Consider the following 18,557-nt stretch of genomic DNA (forward strand, 5'->3'; position numbering starts at 1 on the left):
CTCTCGGTCTCGGTCTCTCGGTCTCGGTCTCTCGGTCTCGGTCTCTCATGATAATTTAATGTTGCATTTCAAGTTTGTTTACCGCGATTTCATTCCGTTTCTCTTATTTTAAACTGTTTCGCGTTTATCATCGAGACGTTCTTATTAATCAAAGTCACCGCCAAGGTCGGTTATCGCATATCTTCTGGATTTCCCGCGAATTTTGTTCGAATAGGAAAGCCATAGATTCGAAAGATTACCAGTGTATAGCCAGTATCGGATTTAGGTATGATTGCTTCCCTGATAACGAACCTAAATAATGCTACGACTCGTTTTTATCTAGAGCAATCTGAGACGTCCTTCTATAAAAAGAACTAAGGAAACAAAACGAAGCATTTGAGATTAGTGTAAAATAAGGGATGGTTTAAAGCAAGAATTGTCAACTTTTTCAAGAACATTTAGCACAGGAACCAAAATTTCTTGAATTATTGTGATTGTTATTAATAGATGCGAGCAGTCAGAGGCAAATAAAAGTTCGATTCATGAAACAGCTGCCACTTTCCTTAACCGTCGCAGCAGGATCCTAAGGCTGCGACAGTGTTAGAGTTCAGTTAAAGACGATAAAAGTAGACAGCACAGAAACCAAAGTTTCTTCAATTGTTTGAATTGTTATCGGTAGATGTGAGCAGTCTGAGGCAAAGAAATATTAGATTCATGAAACAGCTACCACTTTCCTTAACAGTCGCAGCAGGATCCTAAGCCTGCGATAGTTACGGTTCAGAAGGCAAATATTTGAGAAGCCTCACGGACCCATTAACGAACCAATGAAAATGGGGGCGCACGAGTAAGCGGACGCGAACGATGAAATCAGCCCCGTTGCGGCGTCCTGGTCCAATGATCGACTTTGAGCGCGAGTAATTCGATTTGCCGTGTCGTTAATCTAGAATCCCGAGATCGCTGCCAATTTCCATTTCAAAGCAAACGAGGAGCGAGCCGCGTGCGGCTGCACACCACCCTGATGCACCCTGGAAAACGGAGACCCGCTGGGTCGACTCGTTTTTCGCAACTGAATAGCCGCAACGACCATCGGCACCGCTTTCATGCAATCCGTGAAAATCGTTTGAACGTTCCTCCGTCACCTCGACTTCCTTTTTCACTCGAACTTTCCTTGATCCACAAAAAATCCATAAGAGTTCAGTTATCTTCGAACGAGGATTAATTTAAATCTGGTATACGTTCTGTTAAATGTGTGCGCGCGCGTGTGTGTGTGTGTGTGTGCAAATGCATACATAAAAAGTTATGGATACAAGCTAATGGCAGTTGGAGTTGTTCGAACTGGTACGACTATTCTAATGTATTCCTTCTGTGTGCAAATACGAGCAAGCTGTAAGCAGGTAATAGCAATTCCTGGAACAGCTACCTCTTTCAGTGGAGTCTCAGGCTTGCGACAGATAAAGAATTACCAGCACAGAATTAAGTGATGAGTATCGTGTATCGAGAGAACTGAGAATTTCGCCTGCGACTCTGGAAGTCTCGTTAGCGTCTGCCGTTTCTTGGCTACCATGTTGCTGTAGATTGGTAGAACGGTCGCTGTAATGAGGAAAGAGATTAATGCCGACGTAAACAAGCGTTTAACGTCATCTCGTCGCGCGGACGTAAGAAATCGTGCTCTCGAAGCTGATGAATATTTCCAGTCTGGTGTTCGTCTCATCTTGCATTGCTTATCTAAGGTTCGATTAATTGACTCCTTAATGGAAAATTAACAAATCGTTCATTCTAGTCTTTTCAAACATAGGAAATGAAAATGTTGCTTGAGAAAATAAAAATTATATGTTAAAAATTAATGGACCATTAATACGGATTTCATAAGAAATTAAAAATGGACATCTCTGAATTTACATGAAAATATGAGACACAGAATAATATAATAAAAGTATACAGAAGGATATAAACGATATAATAATACGATATTCGGAAAGAAAGGTTCTGAATCGATTAAAAACTCGTATAACCATTACAAGAGCATAAACTGTGACGGATTTCTTGAAATTCAGCAGGAACTCGATTCACGAGTAAGGAGAATGGTCCAATTGGAGACAGTAGTCCGACAGCCCAGCACGTGCGCTCGTTTCGAAAGCGATAGAGGTTCATGAAAGCTTTAATGGTTCCAAGCGACTCTCAGCGAAGGTCTTTCGAAACACTCTCCGCGAATGATGAGGAATAAATTATGAGAATCCATAATCTCACCGCGTGTATAAAGGAGCGACAGGAATCGTCGCTGAAGGATTATAACTCTTTTCACTCATACGTAAAGTCTAACCTACATTCAATTTAAAATTGAATACAAACCAAAGAAACAGACAGTGTCGAAATCGTTAAATTAAATTGACTCGCTAAAGACCATAGAATTAATTTTCTCTCGCAGCAACACAAGCGAGAAATCCTATTATTATTCCCCAAGTGTTCCGAGGAAAGTGTTAGGACTTTCGGAAACTGCTGTTCGAGTGGCGGCAGCTTGGTTACCGGAAGTGCGCTCGAGGAGCAATTTCGAAGCTCGAGTTAGCGTCGATTTTAGAAAACTATCCAAACCCGCTGGAAATTAGGGCAATTACGTCTTACATTATTTACGAATCTTATCTTATCTCGATTGGTATCCATCACGAAGAACCGTGAAGCCTCGATTATCTTATTTTCCAGGTAAATAAGTGACTCCTGGTTGCTAGTTGTCTTAAATTTTGTTGCCTGTCGCGAATTTAAGTAAAAACAAGCAACTAAACAAGAATAGTCTCACAGCTATTGACGTTAATCCGCAGCTTTCGTGTCTTGGAAGAACAAAGCAACAATATTGGTACAGCGGCGTACTCAGAGCCGTGGATTTCCTCCGATAACGCTGGAAACTTATACCACGGTAATCAAAGCAGACTTCTTCGAACCGTTTTCTTAGCTCGAATAATCGAATTACTTCTACTTGGTTTGTGCTTAATTCAAAGTGTAATCCGCTGAAAGCAGCCTTATGTTCAGCGGCGAGCTAGAGATAATGCCAGTGGCTTGAATCCCGATTTAGTGATCAGAATTCTTTGCCAAGTGATTTTAATGCATACATAAGAACAGCTTGTGCTGTGTTCTATACATTTTTTTAAATAAGTCAAAGTCTTGTTCTGATTGGCAACAAAAAATAAAGTATTATGTAAAATACCTTTTTCGGGTAGTACCAGTGGACATTGAACCGCATACTTTTGGCCAAAACTGTCTTTCTTTTCCTTTTTTCTCCTGTAATACCGCTAAGTGTTATTTTTCTATATTTTACCGTCATGCAGGTCGTAGGCACATTTCAAATACAGTTGATAATTAATGTCTGTTTGCACTTTTTATCCCCGAACTCTTGGTAGAACGGACCGCATACAGAATGAACTGCTCATTTCGCCATGCGAAAGACATTAACGTAGGCGAGCAGCGTGTTAACGACGTCATGCGACTCGTTGACAATTGGCCTCTGGATGTAGTCTGGAGCCTCAGGTTATGCCTCTGTGTGCTTGAAAATGCAATTATGTCGACCTTTTAAATTCGAGACGAGACGGCTAAATCGACTATTTTCGAGACCCATCCATGGACCCACTGCGAATCCTACTCTACTTTATCATTCAGAACTGGCTCCAAATTCAGAAACCCGGAAACCAGGAACTGGCGTGTTGAACGGTGCACAAGGAAGCCACATCTTACGTTTCATTCCATCCTGACCGAAAACTTTGCTGCAAGTGACGCGACAGAACTGAGGAGCTCGTGTCACTCAATGCAGACAGTAACATTCAGTGTCGACAAATAACCACTTGTTAACTTCGTGACAAGTGACGCTCACAGTCGGAGACAGTGCAGGAGTCGTTACCTGAATAATATACAACGACATCGATCGAAGACACTTTGTCTCAAACATTAAAGGCTGAAGAACATTGGTCGATCCTGTGGTTCCGTTTCCTATTTTCAACGTGATAGACAGTGAACGTGAAGAAGCAAAGACTTCATCAGCCTCTGACAAAGGGAATGACGAATCAAAGAGACGTCAGAATGAAATTCTCTCTTTAATTAAAACTCACGTGAAAGAATAGGTGTCTCGGGTAAACGAGGAATCAAGCCCGGCCTTAGACAATTGACCCCTACCATGCAGACGATTAGGGGAGAGTTCGACTCTTCGATTAGACTAACATTTTTCTTCATGAAGTGCATCGGCGCGTGGGTAACAGACACTTTCGCTGAACAAATTCGTGGATACGTCGCCGCGTTTTATACACTTGCGACGATTTGTACGGGCATCGTCACGATGAGCAGGGACATGTACTTCTCTCGGAGTAACGTGAACGTGAGTATGACTAGTATAAAGTGCGGGAACGCAAAGAGATGGAAAGTATTTTCTTGGGGAGTGTTGAAAGTGAGAGGAAAACTGTTTAGTATTTTATTTCTGGATAAATCTTCTCTGAGATAGAAGTGCTTTGAGTCAGAGAAACGTGGTAGCGTGAGTGGTATTATTAGAGCTTAGTAATAGGTTCCGAAAAAGTTAACCCTTTGCACTCGAGAGGTAACTCTCAGTCACCACTAGGATTTCTTTAGGTTTAATTTCTTTGGAACTCGACGTGCCAATAAAATGATTGTCGTTGAGGCAAAGGTGACCTGATTCTCAAATCTCAAATTACAGATCTCATTTTCGAAGTCAATATAATCTTAGCATTCGTGGCGATAGAATGCTAAGAATGCATCTCGAGTTGCTAGTAGATACCAGAAAAAAAGGCCTCGAGTGCAAAGGATTAACTGGAACGTCTCATCCAATCAAATTCGCGAATTCTTTCAGAAATAACACTCTAAGAATACTATTAACAAACGTGTTAGCAAATAAATAACTCAACCATCTGATTGCTTTCCTCAGGATCTCCTTTTCGCTTCATGCAACGTTTTATCTGTATTACTGACGTCAGTCAAAATAGCTACTGTCATGATACACAAAACGGAATTCTTTGAATTGATTTCACACATGAAACATAATTTCTGGCACGCCGAGTATAATGACAACGAGAAAGAGATCTTAGGCCAATCCTGGAAAATTTGTATTTTATTTGTCACGATCGTCACCGTCACCGGCCACGGTGCAATCCTTGGTTACATCGCAACGCCGATCATTGGTGAGTCGAAATATCATTCTTCAGTGCTAAGCTTTGGCACGTAGCTATAAGCAATTAAAGCTTATCAATCAGAGAAAAGATTGTTTATATCTCGTCGACTAAGGCTCGTATCGAAAAATGGGAAAAGACCTTTTGTTTTATACTGACACGAGGAATTAAATGTATTTGTTCCTCAGATAATATGGGAAAAAATGAAAGCGACAGAGTACTTATATTCAACATGTGGGTCAAAGCACCCTTATGGAAGACTCCCTATTACGAAATGATGTTCTTCCTCCAGGTACAACAAATTGTCATATTTATATTATTAAAACTATGTTATTATACATCTTCGAACAATGTGTAGCATGGATGGAACGCATAAAAACATCGAATGATTATCGATTTTCGCTATTTTTCAGATATCTATATTGTATCACGTTAGCATTTGTTACTTTACTTTCGACAATATTTTGTGCATTATAAGCATACATTTATCAGGACAGTTTCGTATACTTCAATACAGGTTGGAAACGTATTGTCACGTGGAAAAGAATATGGGAGATGAAAATGGAAATGGCAATGTGGTGATAAACGATGTCAGTAAATCTTACGAGAAATTGAAAAATTGTATTCGACAGCACCAGAGGCTCATCGATTTTTCTACGAAGCTCGAAAATGTGTTCACATTGGCGATATTGGCACAAGTAGTCATCTCCAGTGCGTTGATCTGCCTGCTTGTATATCTATCATTTCTGGTCTGTGTTCGCGTTGTATCGGCAATGGATTTTTCTTTCAATTAATTGATTACGGTTTCATACTTTTAAGACGACTTACGGAACAGTTATTAACCCTTTGAGTGCCAGAGGAAATTTTCACACATATCCATGAAATGCTAGACAATTTCAAACAATGATACATGATTGTAAACAAAAATGTATATCTCGGTTTCATGAAATTTTTACACAACACTAAAAACATGTTATACTTCCTTTATAAATTTGTATGAAGAAAATATTTTCACAAAATTTATAACGCTTACAGCTTCGAGCAACGATATATCGCACTTGACACTCAAATGATTAATACGAACTTCAAACTCTGTACTTCGTGAGAAGTAGAATTCTATAAATCATCTTTGTATTTTAATGAAAGAATTTTTGGTATAATAGCTCGTACAGAAACTAACCTTCGTTAATGATGTTTATTTCATTTTGAAACATCATCGTGATATTGACATTTTATTAATATTGCGATGGCACCCTCTGCCCTCACCACGTGTAACGTTCACCACAATAACGTTCATACATAGGGTGTCCCAGAATTAGTGTAAGAATCAGAAATGGGTGTTAGGTGAGAAGATTCTGAACCACAATTTCCTTTGCAAAAATGTCGGATGGTGCTTTGTTTTTGAATTAATAACGAAAAATCATCGACCAATCACAGCGCCGGAGTAGCGCGCGCCCTGCCGCGAGAGGCTGGCCCGATGGCTGGGCCGAACGTCCTGGATCATGCGCCATCCTCGCGCGGCTGAGCGCGCGCTACTCCGGCGCTGTGATTGGTCGATGATTTTTCGTTATTAATTCAAAAACGAAGCACCATCCGACATTTTTGCAAAGGAAATTGTGGTTCAGAATCTTCTCAGCTAATTTTGGGACACCCTGTACAAGCCATTCCCGACCGACCTCCAAACATTCCGGCGTGTTAGGCACGGGCTTGCTAGGTAACCTTACTGACAAGTCCACTAGCAGGCCCTGAGCGAAACGCTCCCTTCCTTTTCTCCCCTCTCTCGCTCTTCCTTCACAGGAACCACCACCACGATATCATTGTACGTTTCTCTAAACTCCAATGTATTAACAGAAAAAATTAGAGCTAATAGGAAGAAAATCTCGAACGGTTTTTAATCATTTGGTTCGTCACACTTGCAGGATAATTCGAGTACTGTGAAGCGTTGCGGTTTTATCTCCTTTACTATGGGCAGCTCGTTTATGCTGCTGATGTTCACCTACAGTTGCCATGTCATAGTAGACGAGAGTAACAACATTGCCCAGGCAGCGTACTCGGGACTATGGCCACATATGTCGATGAACCGAACTGGGAAATCGCTGAGAAGGGATCTGATGATAGTCATCGCGCGATCCAGAAACGTCTGCTCCCTTACGGCGTTTGGATTTTTCCCGATATCACTAGAGACTTATACTAAGGTAATGGAAGCTTTCTAGAAATTTTTCAATCGGATACTAGACAGAGCAAAGAAAAATAAAATATTTATTGCAATGATCCACTAAATTTCCATTACTGTAATTAATATCCATCTAATATTTCCACCATTCTTTCGAATATTATCAGTTGATTATATTATTTAAAACAATCATAAAAATATACATGCTTCTTACAGATTATGAGTAGCGCGGTATCGTACTTTACTATATTGAAACAAAGCACAGAGTTTTCAGAGCAATCTGAATTATAAACAATACCCGACGAACTTATTAATTTACAATTATCGAATGCGCGTGATTTCTAACATGATTGTTTCGGAAGAAGAGTACATCGACGCCAAAATGATTTAGGTACTAATTCTAAGTAAGTAATATTGTATTTTCAGACGACAAATATATTTGAGCAAAATGCATACGGTATGATATTTTGAAAATTTCTTTGATTCTCATTAAATCAATACAATTCAAGAGCAAAATGATAAGCAGTTTAACTAATAATGAATGAATAAATAGTGGATAGATCATTAATAATATTAAAGCAATTGTCTCAGCAGAAGTGATAAATATACATTAGGAATGCCCATTTAAATATGAAAATAATATTTACTCTCAGACATCTGTGGAGTGCCTCTCTAAAATTCCGATAAAAAAAGAAACAATACATGTCGAATTGAGTAACCTCCTCCTTTTCGAAGTCGGTTGAAAACTAAATATAGTTAACTTTTAAATAAACTTTTAAATAAAAGAGGACGACTCACCCCTTACAAACCAAACACTGATCCCTTCTCAAAGTTGTTCAAAAACGACAACCGGTCATTTCGTTCTCTCCCAATGGACATCTCCAGTTCAAGTTAGAGTAAGAACTGAGACTATCGTGGTATTCAGAAGAACAAGTAGCACTCGGTGTTTAAAAATTAACAGCTGTCACCTCGTGACGGGCGCTCCTTACAGTCACAAAGGGTGTGGAAACGATTCCCTCGATTCAATATAAATGAGTCTTCGAACCCTACGCAGGAACGTCAATCTTTTGTTCGGCTTCTGGCGTCTTCTCTCCCCAGTTTGTCAGACAGTGAACAGAAGGAAACTCAAGATTCACTAACCACCGACAAAGGGAATGAAAATCAAAGAGACATCGTAGGGAAGTTAAGCCCTCTTTAGCTACAATTGTCACGAATAGGCGAGAAATCAACCTTGCCCTCGGACATGAACTGCACACTATGCGGAAGGATACTACTCCGGACTTCTCCATCAGATCGACGACGTTCTTCATGAAGTGCGTTGGCTTGTGGACAGCGGAGAACGACGGCGAAGAACGTCTCAGGAAGATCGCTCGGGGTTATACCATCTGGACAACATGTTTCGCCACGTTCATGCAGTGCAGAGACGTGTACTACTCCTGGGGAGACTTGAAAGTTGGTATAACATAACAGCAGCGTGGATCAGAGAGTATTTTACGTAAATTATTTTTTTTTTTGTTTTTAGTTTGTTAGGATGATGAAAATTCTATTTTCGAGTGGATTCGAAGTGATATTTGTAATTTCACACATTTTTTATTTCCTTCTTTCAGGCTACTCTGTTCTGTCTCTGCAATGTTTTATGTCTGCTATTGGTAGGTGTCAAAGTGCTTATAAGCCTCATACACAAAATGGAATTCTTTGAATTGATTCTGTACATGAGGGAGCATTTCTGGAATTGCAATTATTACGATGCCGAAAAGAAGATCGCGGACCAATCGAGAAAAACGTGTTTATTATTTACCAGCATTGTCACCATCAGTGGCCACGGCACAGTAGCTGGTTACCTTCTAACACCGATCATTGGTGAGTTAAATTGTAATTACTTTCGTGAATTAGTTGGTATTAATAATATCACTACCAGAGAATAAACTATTAATTCCTCGGAAAAAAAGAGAATCGAAAAGTCGCGGCCTTTTATACTACGTCAGTTGATCGTTTCTTACCTCACATGAAAATACATATTTCACAACTTATTAAATTTATTGTGAATTAGTTAATTTATTCATTTATGAATCAGCGAATATGGGGAAGAATGAGTCAGACAGAATATTTCCATTCAACATGTGGATGCCTCAACTACCCTTGACAGTGACTCCCTACTTCGAACTATGTTTCATTATGCAGGTATCTATTGCCATAGTCCAATCGTCCAGTCACTCTTGTTATAATTTTGTCCAAGATAATTTCTCTAGAAATGTATCGAATTACTGTATATGTTTATGTAAATAGAATGTACATAAGAAATCGAGTGATTTTCGATTTTCACTCATTTTCAGGCGTTCACGTTTTATCAAATTGCAATCTGTTACTTTAGTTTCGACAACATTTTGTGCATTATAAACGTACACCTATCTGGGCAGTTTCGTATACTTCAATACAGGTTGGAGACGCTTTGTCACATGGAAAGAAAAACAGAGGTTGAAAATGCACATGACAATGTGATGTTACACGATGCCAGTACATCTTACGAGAAATTGAAGAATTGCATTCGACAGCACCAGGTACTCATCGATGTTAGTATGAAAATCGAGAATATGTTCACATTGATGGTATTGGCACAAGTACTCATCTTCAGTGCGTTGATCTGCCTGCTTGGATATCAAACATTACTGGTTCGTATTCGCTCTGTATTGCATATAGAATTTTTCGAAATTAATTCAAAACAAATGTCTGTGTATCATGGGCTTCGGAATACCATGAACCATGTTTCTATTTTAATGAACGAAATTTTGGTTAAATCGTTTGTGTAACGACTAACTTTCATAAATTACATGGTTCTTTTTTTTTATATTTTGAAACATTATTTTAACGATGAAAGAATTGAAACTAATGGAACAAAATCTCAAGCGATTCCTAATTCTTTGGTTCGTCGCGCTTGTAGGAAACTACAAGCACCGCGAAACGTTGCGGTTTCCTATCCTCCACGCTGGGCAGCGCGTTCATGCTGCTGATGTTCACCTACAGCTGCCATGGCATAGTAGACGAGAGTGACAAGGTCGGAGTATCGGCGTACTCAGGATTGTGGTCGGTTATGCCAATGAATCAACCTGGGAAAGCCCTTCGAAAAGATCTGATGATGATCATGCTGCGATCTGAACACGTCTGCTGCTTAACAGCATTTGGATTTTTCCCGATATCGTTAGAAACGTACACCAAGGTAACGAAAGCTTACTTTCTTAACCGACTTCGAAAAGGAGGAGGTTACTCAATTCTACGTGTATATTGTTTTTTTCAATGTACTATTCGAGAAATACGATGGAAAAAAGGTAATGAATAATGATACGAACATGCAGCACTGAGTAATCGAGTGTCCCTCGCCGAATTCAACGATTAACAATACATTAACAAACCATACGAAGTTCTTGTAATTAACGTAATTAAGAAAACCTATGTGTTTCATTACAGATCATGAGTACCGCAGTATCATATTATACTCTGCTCAGACAAAGCACTGATTCTACAATTGAATCTTGATCAGAGCTGCACCTCCTTAATGTACAAATAGATATATTTGTACATTACATGATTACATACAGAAAAAAAAATATATATATATATATATATTGCAAATAAAATTTACAATCTGACAGAGGAAGGAATGGTAAATGAATTTATAATGGTAACATAAATTAATAATAGCGTTTGGTGACAAAATGCCCATCAAAAAATGAACAAAGATAGGAACAAAGTGCAACGAAATTGAAAGTATAATTTTAGAAGTCGAAAGCTGAGAGGAACGTTTCCTATCTGTTACGCCGGATCGCTGAGGGCTTGATAAAAGCATCCGCGTATTTTGTATGCGAAATGAGCAGTCCTGGATGACTTGAATTCGTCGCGAAGAAGATAAACGTGCGCCAGTGCGTGTTAATGACGTCTTTAGTCATGCGACTCGTCGACAATTGGCCGGTGGAAGGGGTCTGGAGCCTCGCGTTGGCCTTTTTGTTTCTATACGCAATTACGTCGATGTTTTAAATTCGAAACGGGACGAATAAATTGATCGTTCGCGAGATGCACGAATCTTGCCTTAGGAATTAAATTTCTCCAAGGCGATATATCACAAATCGAAAATTACGATTTTAATTGTTTGCATACGGTTCATATCACAGTATGAGCCGTGAGAAACAAAATATACCTCATTCGACTTAATGAATTTGAAAAAGAAAACTGTGCGTTAAAATTATACGGTTCCGCAAGATGAAGACACCGAGTCCAATCTTTTGCTTACACAATTGTTCTTCTCAGTCATCAAGGCCTGCTATTTATATGGAACCACATGTTCTTATCTTTGTAAAAATCAATTTGACTTAACTTCTATTTACAGCTAATTCTAAATTGTTAACAATCTATCTTTACGTGCGAAGTTGGCGTTACAATCAGTGTCCTTCGATCGAGGCTTAAGCTATAAATGTTTACAACCGTAAGTATATGGATGTTACATCGAATACCCGTTGCACATATAATGATCTCTGCTTAATTGCGCGTCGTCCCAGCGACAAATTCATATTTGTCCACCATACGCCTCGTTATCCCTCGGCATTATCGGAATTAACTGACCCATTTAATTAATCGTTATCAAATTGGTCATTTACATCCACGCGTTTATTACAGTCCCTTTCCTGTTAACGATCCAATGAAACTAGGATTTTTCGAGGTTATGTCACAGCAATGGGGGATCGGCAATTTCAGCCAATAGGCTTTCAGCGAATTTACCGCGGATATAACGGGTCACGTGCTCGAACATTTGCCACGGTAGATGATATACGAAACGGTGTTCCACATTAACAATTTCATAAACCGAATTGAGTAATTGGTTGGCATAACTGTTGCCACGATCTTTAAAGACAGTTATTTGTACTAATGAACTAGATTGACCGAATTCACTCTCTTTTTCTCTGATAATAAATATACAGTTGCGTAACAGGAAGGATCGCTGTATCGTTAGTATCAACATATTTAGACTCTGGGACACCTTCCGTCGTTGATCGATGGAACCCCAAGATCGACGGTGTTCAGAAATTGAAAGGAATCCGTGAGACCTTCTTCTCCCGTTACCGGTGACACTTCGCGCGATTCCATTATCGAATAATTTATCCGCAGTTAGCCCTGGACGAGTCTGTCCGCGCCTGTAAACGGAATCGCGATACGCCCGGTGCATCGAGCGTGAACAGCGCCCTAGAGTCGCAAAAAGATCGATTCCGTGGCACCAAGGGAAACCCCCTTCCAGGCCTGCCACGGGCCACCCTTCGAGGTCGATAGAGGACTGGAACGGGGGGAGGACCCCCGCGCGACGACAAATCGGCGAACGGATCGCTCTCGCGCCTGTTTAATCGCCTTCGATCCAATTTTCCTCGTTCCCCCTCTGCCCACGCATGATCAATACGAGGGATCGATTCAATCACCGACCCTCTCCGTATTCGCAAACTTACTCGAGAACGTACTATCGACGGCATTAAAGGATTAAAGGTGATTCCGAAAAAAGAACCTGCTCGCGATCGCCGACCGTGTCGAAGGGATCGCACGAGGACACGGGAATCGGATCCGGATTCGGCGTGCAGAATTTTTGCGAAAGGATATTAGGTTGCGTGGATTTTCAGCCGCTAATGGCATTACTGGTAATGAAAGCGGATTTTCATACTTTGTGGACACGTTGTGGCAACTGCTTTTGGGGTAATTCGTGTTACGTTTGCACTAGGTTCGAATGAGTTTATTATTCAGTATTGATGTAGAGACAGGTGTGCGCCTCTAGCTGATGTAACCGAAGCTGACTCTAGGTTTCTTTGTACGACTTTGTTATTTGATATAAAGATAGCAAGTTTTCTAGGAACAAGCTTTCTACGATTAACCGTTGCGATCCTATTGTAAGAATTTGTACCATCGTGGTTAACTCGAACTCTAATTTCTTTTAGCACTGTGATTAAATTTTGTTTACAGACTATCGGGGAACTGCATAATAAATCATTTATGGTGATACTTATTTTTATAACTTTATCGAAATTCAAATATTTCATCCAAATTCATTTTCTTTGACACTAAACTTTCAGAATTAATTTTTTTCAGCGAAAAGCACTGTTACCCATACATGGATGACGTGGCAATCAATGTGTTAATCATTGGAATTTTTTGTAGCTCCTTGCAGTACTGCGTGGAGATGAGAAGTTGACCTCTGAGACTAAGCAAAAACTTGCCACCATTTATAATCCCCTACGCGAGGGGTTACGATTCCTTTAACTTTTGAACATGAGAATTAGTTGCAAGGTCATTTGTCCGCGTCTTCCTACGTTACATCGATTTACATCGACACCTATATTTCTAGGCTTCGATCAAATAACGATACTAGGTCTTTTAAGATGGCCATTCTAGACTAGACTATGCCGAGACAACTTTATCAGACTTGTATAAACATATTTCAAGTTTCTGCTACTTTATCGCAAAAAGTAATACCAGTCTCATTAGTATACAGAAGAGGTCAACAGAGGTCACCAGTTTAATCCAGATATCGCCTTCCCAGCTCCACGAACAAAAATTAACGAAGAATAAAAGGTTTTACGACTGAATACTCACGAACAAAGATGTTGCTCATCAAGGTGGCAGGCAGACAGAACACGATAACGAGGACGTCGGCCACCGCGAGGTTGACGATGAAGAAGTTCGTGACAGTCCTCATGCGCGGGGACCGATACACCACGGCGATGACGAAACTGTTACCTATCAGACCGACGACGAATACCAGGACGTAAGCGACACAATAGACCGCGGACATAGCCATACTGTGCCTGTAAAGGCGATCGGGTATCTGCTCGGCGGTGGAGAGGTTCACCGTTTTACTAGCGTTCAACAGCCCACCGTGCTCGTCCAGCGTCGTCCTCGGGTTGGTCGTGATGGCCTCCGCTATGAGGTTGTTCAGGTAGTTTCCGAAGTCGTTCCTCATCTGCAGGAGGGTGGCCGGTGGAACGGCCGCGACGGTCGTTGGCTGGACGTTGGCATTGTTACTCCTGCGGCGCGTGTCGGCGTCGAACTCCTCGGAGTCCGGTAGTCGCAGGGATGCCATCTCCAGGAGGGGAGACGGTGGCTGCAGCATGGGGAACTTGATCGTGAAGCGTTGGTCCGAAGTGGTTTCGACCATGGGACGCGGATGTTGGTTCCTCGCGTAGTTCCCGTCGTGTCGACGACCTGGCTTTTCACCGCGATCGTCTGGCTCCACCTAGATCCACCTGGATCCACCAACTATCCGAACCAAATGAAACCGAACTCTGCCTTTAGGGATCTTCTCGAGGAACCTCGACACTTTGGCCCCCACCCCCGATCATCGGCGCTCGGGTGACTGTCGTCGACGAATCCTCACGCGAACAGGACGGAAGTCATTCCTGGGGTACGGGGAAAACTCGCGGAGAGACTGGGAAGCGTCTCGACGACTGGGCGGGTGGAATCACGGGGATTTCCGTTCGGGGAAAGAAGGGAGCGAGCGCGTGGTCGTATCGAGTTCGACGCTCCTCGAGAGTCAGCTGGCACGTGCAGGGGAGCCCATCGAGTTCAGTTGCATCCCCTCGCGGGCAAACTGGCTAGTGGAACACGGCGGGTGGCAAACAACGAGCGCCGTTTCTCTCCTACGGCGACTGATAACGCGTGCTTTCGATGGAGGATGATGGAAGGATGAAGATAGGAGAGGCAGGTGTCGGATGGATCAGTGGGATAGTTCGCCGAGCAACGAGTACGATTCACGAAAATGTGTTCCGACTGAGTGCTGAGTGACTAATGAGCCTGGCTTAGAAGACGACTGCGAACTGCCGCGAGATGCACCCGTAGCAGCGGGCTGTCTGGCGACGCGGGACCACCGCGCATGTGCAACATCCACCGGCACATGCACCCGCATGCGATCTACGAGCGATGGTAGGGAAACAAGGGGATCCCTGCGATCGCGGCGGGCACCGCTGGCCGAAATTCTCACCCGAGTAACGAAATAAAAATATTTATCCAAGGTCGGCTCTGTCGCCGACTCGCGATTGTTATCGTGAAATGGAAGTGTGCCCTTTGCGTTGATTAAAATCCTCGTTGAAGTACCTGTTACGATTCGACACAAAGCGAACCCTTGCCGCCATCATCTCGTGCGTGGTTCTGTTGTATGCATTCTTTAATATCGAGGCATATAAGTTCGCGTACGGAGCGGAATAGCGTTGAGGTTGAGATTCGATGTTGGCTTAGAAGAACGGGGACTCATCGAGCTGGCAAATGAGACGATTAGTGACATATTATTTTACTATATGTTTTACTATATGTTTGTTTTGAATGGTAGTCGAAATTTGTGGATATTTAGAGGGGGAATGAACAGTAGATTCGCTTTTGTTATAGGAGCAATCATTTTTCTAGATCTATGAGTGCAGAAGAGTGCGATGAAAAATATAATAAATACTGTTTTTGACATTTGACTCTGAAATAACAAAAATCCAATAGTTGCCAGGGTCGATATCCAAAATTGTTATTCAGATAGGAGTTTCGTTCGCCTTCGCAACTGACAAAGAATTTCGCTAATCGCAGGTCTCCAGAAATTTATATTATATTATTTCATTATATTAAACTCGTAATATTTTAATACTTCTGCAGATTAAAATACTCGCTGCATGAATTCGTAGGCAATCTATTAATTACTCACGGGGGAACACAGACTGCGAGGTAGGGTAGTGGAAAAAGTTTCGTAATTTCAGCAGTGCTGGGCAAAGTACTGTATGAAAGCACAAAAAAAAAAGAAAGAAAAAAAAAGAAAAACATTTGCGCCAGCTATTTCTCTGACTGAGTCCAACCGAATTTCACTTCAAATATTACAGCCAAGCTTTACTTCAGACATTTCAGTCCTGGAATTGCGAAGTGACAAACCTTTTCTGTTTCTCTTGTAATATGATCGCATAGAATTACGAACCATATTACGAATATTTAAAAGTAATTAAAAACAATATTGAAATGTTTTTCCCACGCGCAACGGTGAATTCGCGCTTTTTAATCCGAATAAACATTCGAAGTGTTTACGCCTTTTTTAGTGAAATGCTTTCGATGCAATTTTAACCGATAGAAAAAACTATTTCATTCGCGGTAACAATATTTACGTAAGCTACGCGAGTTATTTACAGTAATTAATGCGCGGTGGTTCTCGACACGGATATTCCAGGTACGCACTTGCTTCTAGGAATTGAAAATAACATTCCAATAGAAGCCTTTACGTCAAATCGTCCACATAAAAAACTTCCTATGAAATCTTGATTGGATTAGCTAAATTCTGAAAAACTGAAGCTGAAAAAATATTTGATCAGGTGTAAACAAATCTACAGAGACAGATGACACGTGTATTTTGTTTGTATGGAGCTATTTTTTTGAAATAGTGTTTTGACGACGATGTCGACGACATGATGCGAATCGTATAACAGAGAACCTCAACCTTAACCATCATATTTAATTACAGGAAATCCCCTCTCCAATGAAGGAGCCAATCATGTCAAATTTCATAAGAAAGATAAGAATGACTACTTTCGAAAACGACTCACGGTCCAACCGTCCAGAAATCCCTTGATGTTTCGAAGGTTACAAAATGGTGTCCATGGAGTGGCCTTGGAAGTCCTTGGCTGCTTAATTCACCAAGCGATAGGATCCATTCCTCCGTCCGATATTCACATGAAACTCCATATGACACGTACGTGGGAGTAAGTATTGTGCATTCGTCGCGTAAGTTTTTATATTCCGTCACAGCACTCGGTTTCCTTCTAAGACGAAATGTCGCGGAAGAAGCAATGAATGATTCCACTTCCCGATTCTTCGTCCGGGGTTCTCCAGCCGAACTTCCGAGTTGGTAATTCGTTTTCTACAACCCATCGCGGATACCTAACTCATTTTGCTCGAGACCCGAATCCCAAGCTCGATAGGATTTCGTTATAGTTCGACTGTCGGTGTCCGTGAAATATCTTGGCTTACATTCTATCGTGTTTTTGGGGGAATTTATTTCTCCCAAGTTTCCAAAGAACACTGGAAACGAGGCCTGAGAGACTTTGAGGGATGATTAATTACATCATAGGATTGAATGGGTATGCAAGTTTTTACTGGCAGGTTGATTATCCTTGGAAAATTACGATTGACTCACGTTGGTACCGCGGAATATTGATTCAAATTAAAAAAACCGAAAGGTCGAGGACGATTTGTGACGATTTGCGACCAAGTTTATGTATGATATTTAATAGATACACTATGTTTTATTAACTTGAAAATGTAGTTTAAATTTTGCCATGTGCTATACTCTACAATTCTATAAATTATAAAATATTCTGAGGCTCTATAAAACATAGAATCCTTCATCATCATATTAAAAATAGAATTTTCTATGATTTTGTAATACATTTACCAAAAGCATTCCTCTCTTGTCGTAAATCAAACGTACCCGAGAATTCTCAACGCAGCCATAACATCTTCTACTGTTGATCGGACAGTGAATCGCCTTCAAGTTCCTCGTGTAACGGAAGAACCAATAAACAACCCGTGGACATGTATTCACGGATTCCTCCCAGCAGGTCGATTCGAATTGAATTTTGCATCGCGCGCGTCGATCGATCGAAGGGTGGATCGGTTCTGCACGCCTCGAAGATTCCTCCCGTCTTTCGACGCGACAGGAAAACGAAGAAGTTCCCTCGGTTGGGACTCAAGCTGCGTTTCGTGATTCCTAGGAAATACGCAGGATCGATCTGGAAGCACGTACCCCACGGAACGTTCGGCCGACTGAAAATAAAAGCCCGCAATGCAGGGAAACTCCTGCACCTTTGAATGAATTGTTTCGAAGGAGCAACGGCCCGCATGCACTGTAACATCCTCGACCAATACGTGTCACGAACTTCGACACCTCGTAAATTCGTCTAAAGGAAACCACTCGCCGATTTGACTGCGACTAATCGATACGTGTCGATCGATTCGGATCGATGAACCTGGAAAAGGTAATTTTGATCGATATTAATATACGTTCTTTTTATTCTTCATTTATATTCATTTCTAACGTTCTGTTTCTTTTTGCCTAATTTAATTTTGTAAGATTTGGGTTCTATGTATCGAATTAGATGACATTTTATTTTCAATTTATTTAAAATGTGCCCGTATTTATTGTTTATTCCATTTGAGTATGTTTTATTTTTAATTTTCTTAATTTAATGCAACAGTGGTAATGGTAA

General features: G+C 41.0%; 3 protein-coding genes across 5 annotated transcripts in view; 2 read left to right on the forward strand and 1 right to left on the reverse strand.

Annotated features, from left to right (window-relative positions):
- LOC128875785 (neuropeptide SIFamide receptor) overlaps nucleotides 1-16,434 on the reverse strand; it is a 65,325-nt gene extending 48,891 nt beyond the window's left edge. The window contains exon 1 of the mRNA XM_054121671.1: nucleotides 13,927-16,434. Coding sequence (XP_053977646.1) covers nucleotides 13,927-14,488 — 562 coding nt within the window. The 5' untranslated portion in view covers nucleotides 14,489-16,434. The remainder of the gene's footprint in view (nucleotides 1-13,926) is intronic.
- LOC128875787 (odorant receptor 13a-like) lies at nucleotides 2,070-7,768 on the forward strand. 3 transcript variants are annotated; one of them, XM_054121672.1, is made up of 8 exons: nucleotides 2,070-2,676; nucleotides 2,793-2,887; nucleotides 3,369-4,333; nucleotides 4,895-5,147; nucleotides 5,324-5,427; nucleotides 5,549-5,884; nucleotides 7,055-7,330; nucleotides 7,525-7,768. In XM_054121672.1, exons 3-8 carry the CDS (start codon nucleotides 4,136-4,138, stop codon nucleotides 7,597-7,599), a joined length of 1,242 nt encoding a protein of 413 aa, XP_053977647.1. In that variant the 5' UTR covers nucleotides 2,070-2,676; nucleotides 2,793-2,887; nucleotides 3,369-4,135; the 3' UTR covers nucleotides 7,600-7,768. The 3 variants fall into 3 exon arrangements, with proteins under 3 accessions (XP_053977647.1, XP_053977649.1, XP_053977648.1); XM_054121674.1 differs by lacking the exon at nucleotides 7,525-7,768 and having other exon boundaries at nucleotides 5,549-5,846; nucleotides 7,055-7,190; XM_054121673.1 differs by lacking the exon at nucleotides 2,070-2,676 and having other exon boundaries at nucleotides 2,766-2,887; nucleotides 3,625-4,333.
- LOC128875788 (odorant receptor 4-like) lies at nucleotides 8,386-10,921 on the forward strand. Its single transcript, XM_054121675.1, has 6 exons — nucleotides 8,386-8,760; nucleotides 8,916-9,168; nucleotides 9,383-9,489; nucleotides 9,642-9,977; nucleotides 10,247-10,522; nucleotides 10,771-10,921. The coding sequence occupies exons 1-6, from the start codon at nucleotides 8,566-8,568 to the stop codon at nucleotides 10,837-10,839; spliced, it is 1,236 nt and encodes a 411-aa protein (XP_053977650.1). The 5' UTR covers nucleotides 8,386-8,565; the 3' UTR covers nucleotides 10,840-10,921.
- Nucleotides 16,435-18,557: the final 2,123 nt, after the last annotated feature.

This window comes from Hylaeus volcanicus, chromosome 4 (assembly GCF_026283585.1).
Source record: "Hylaeus volcanicus isolate JK05 chromosome 4, UHH_iyHylVolc1.0_haploid, whole genome shotgun sequence".
Lineage (NCBI taxonomy): Eukaryota > Metazoa > Arthropoda > Insecta > Hymenoptera > Colletidae > Hylaeus > Hylaeus volcanicus.

Coding starts and splice junctions, on each gene's coding strand:
- LOC128875787 (XM_054121672.1), top strand. CDS start 4,136: ATGCAGACGATTAGGGGAGAGTTCGACTCTTCGATTAGACTAACATTT. Junction 4,334..4,894: donor TCTCTCGGAGTAACGTGAAC/GTGAGTATGACT, acceptor TGCTTTCCTCAG/GATCTCCTTTTCGCTTCATG. Junction 7,331..7,524: donor CACTAGAGACTTATACTAAG/GTAATGGAAGCT, acceptor TGCTTCTTACAG/ATTATGAGTAGCGCGGTATC.
- LOC128875788 (XM_054121675.1), top strand. CDS start 8,566: ATGCGGAAGGATACTACTCCGGACTTCTCCATCAGATCGACGACGTTC. Junction 8,761..8,915: donor ACTCCTGGGGAGACTTGAAA/GTTGGTATAACA, acceptor TCCTTCTTTCAG/GCTACTCTGTTCTGTCTCTG. Junction 10,523..10,770: donor CGTTAGAAACGTACACCAAG/GTAACGAAAGCT, acceptor GTTTCATTACAG/ATCATGAGTACCGCAGTATC.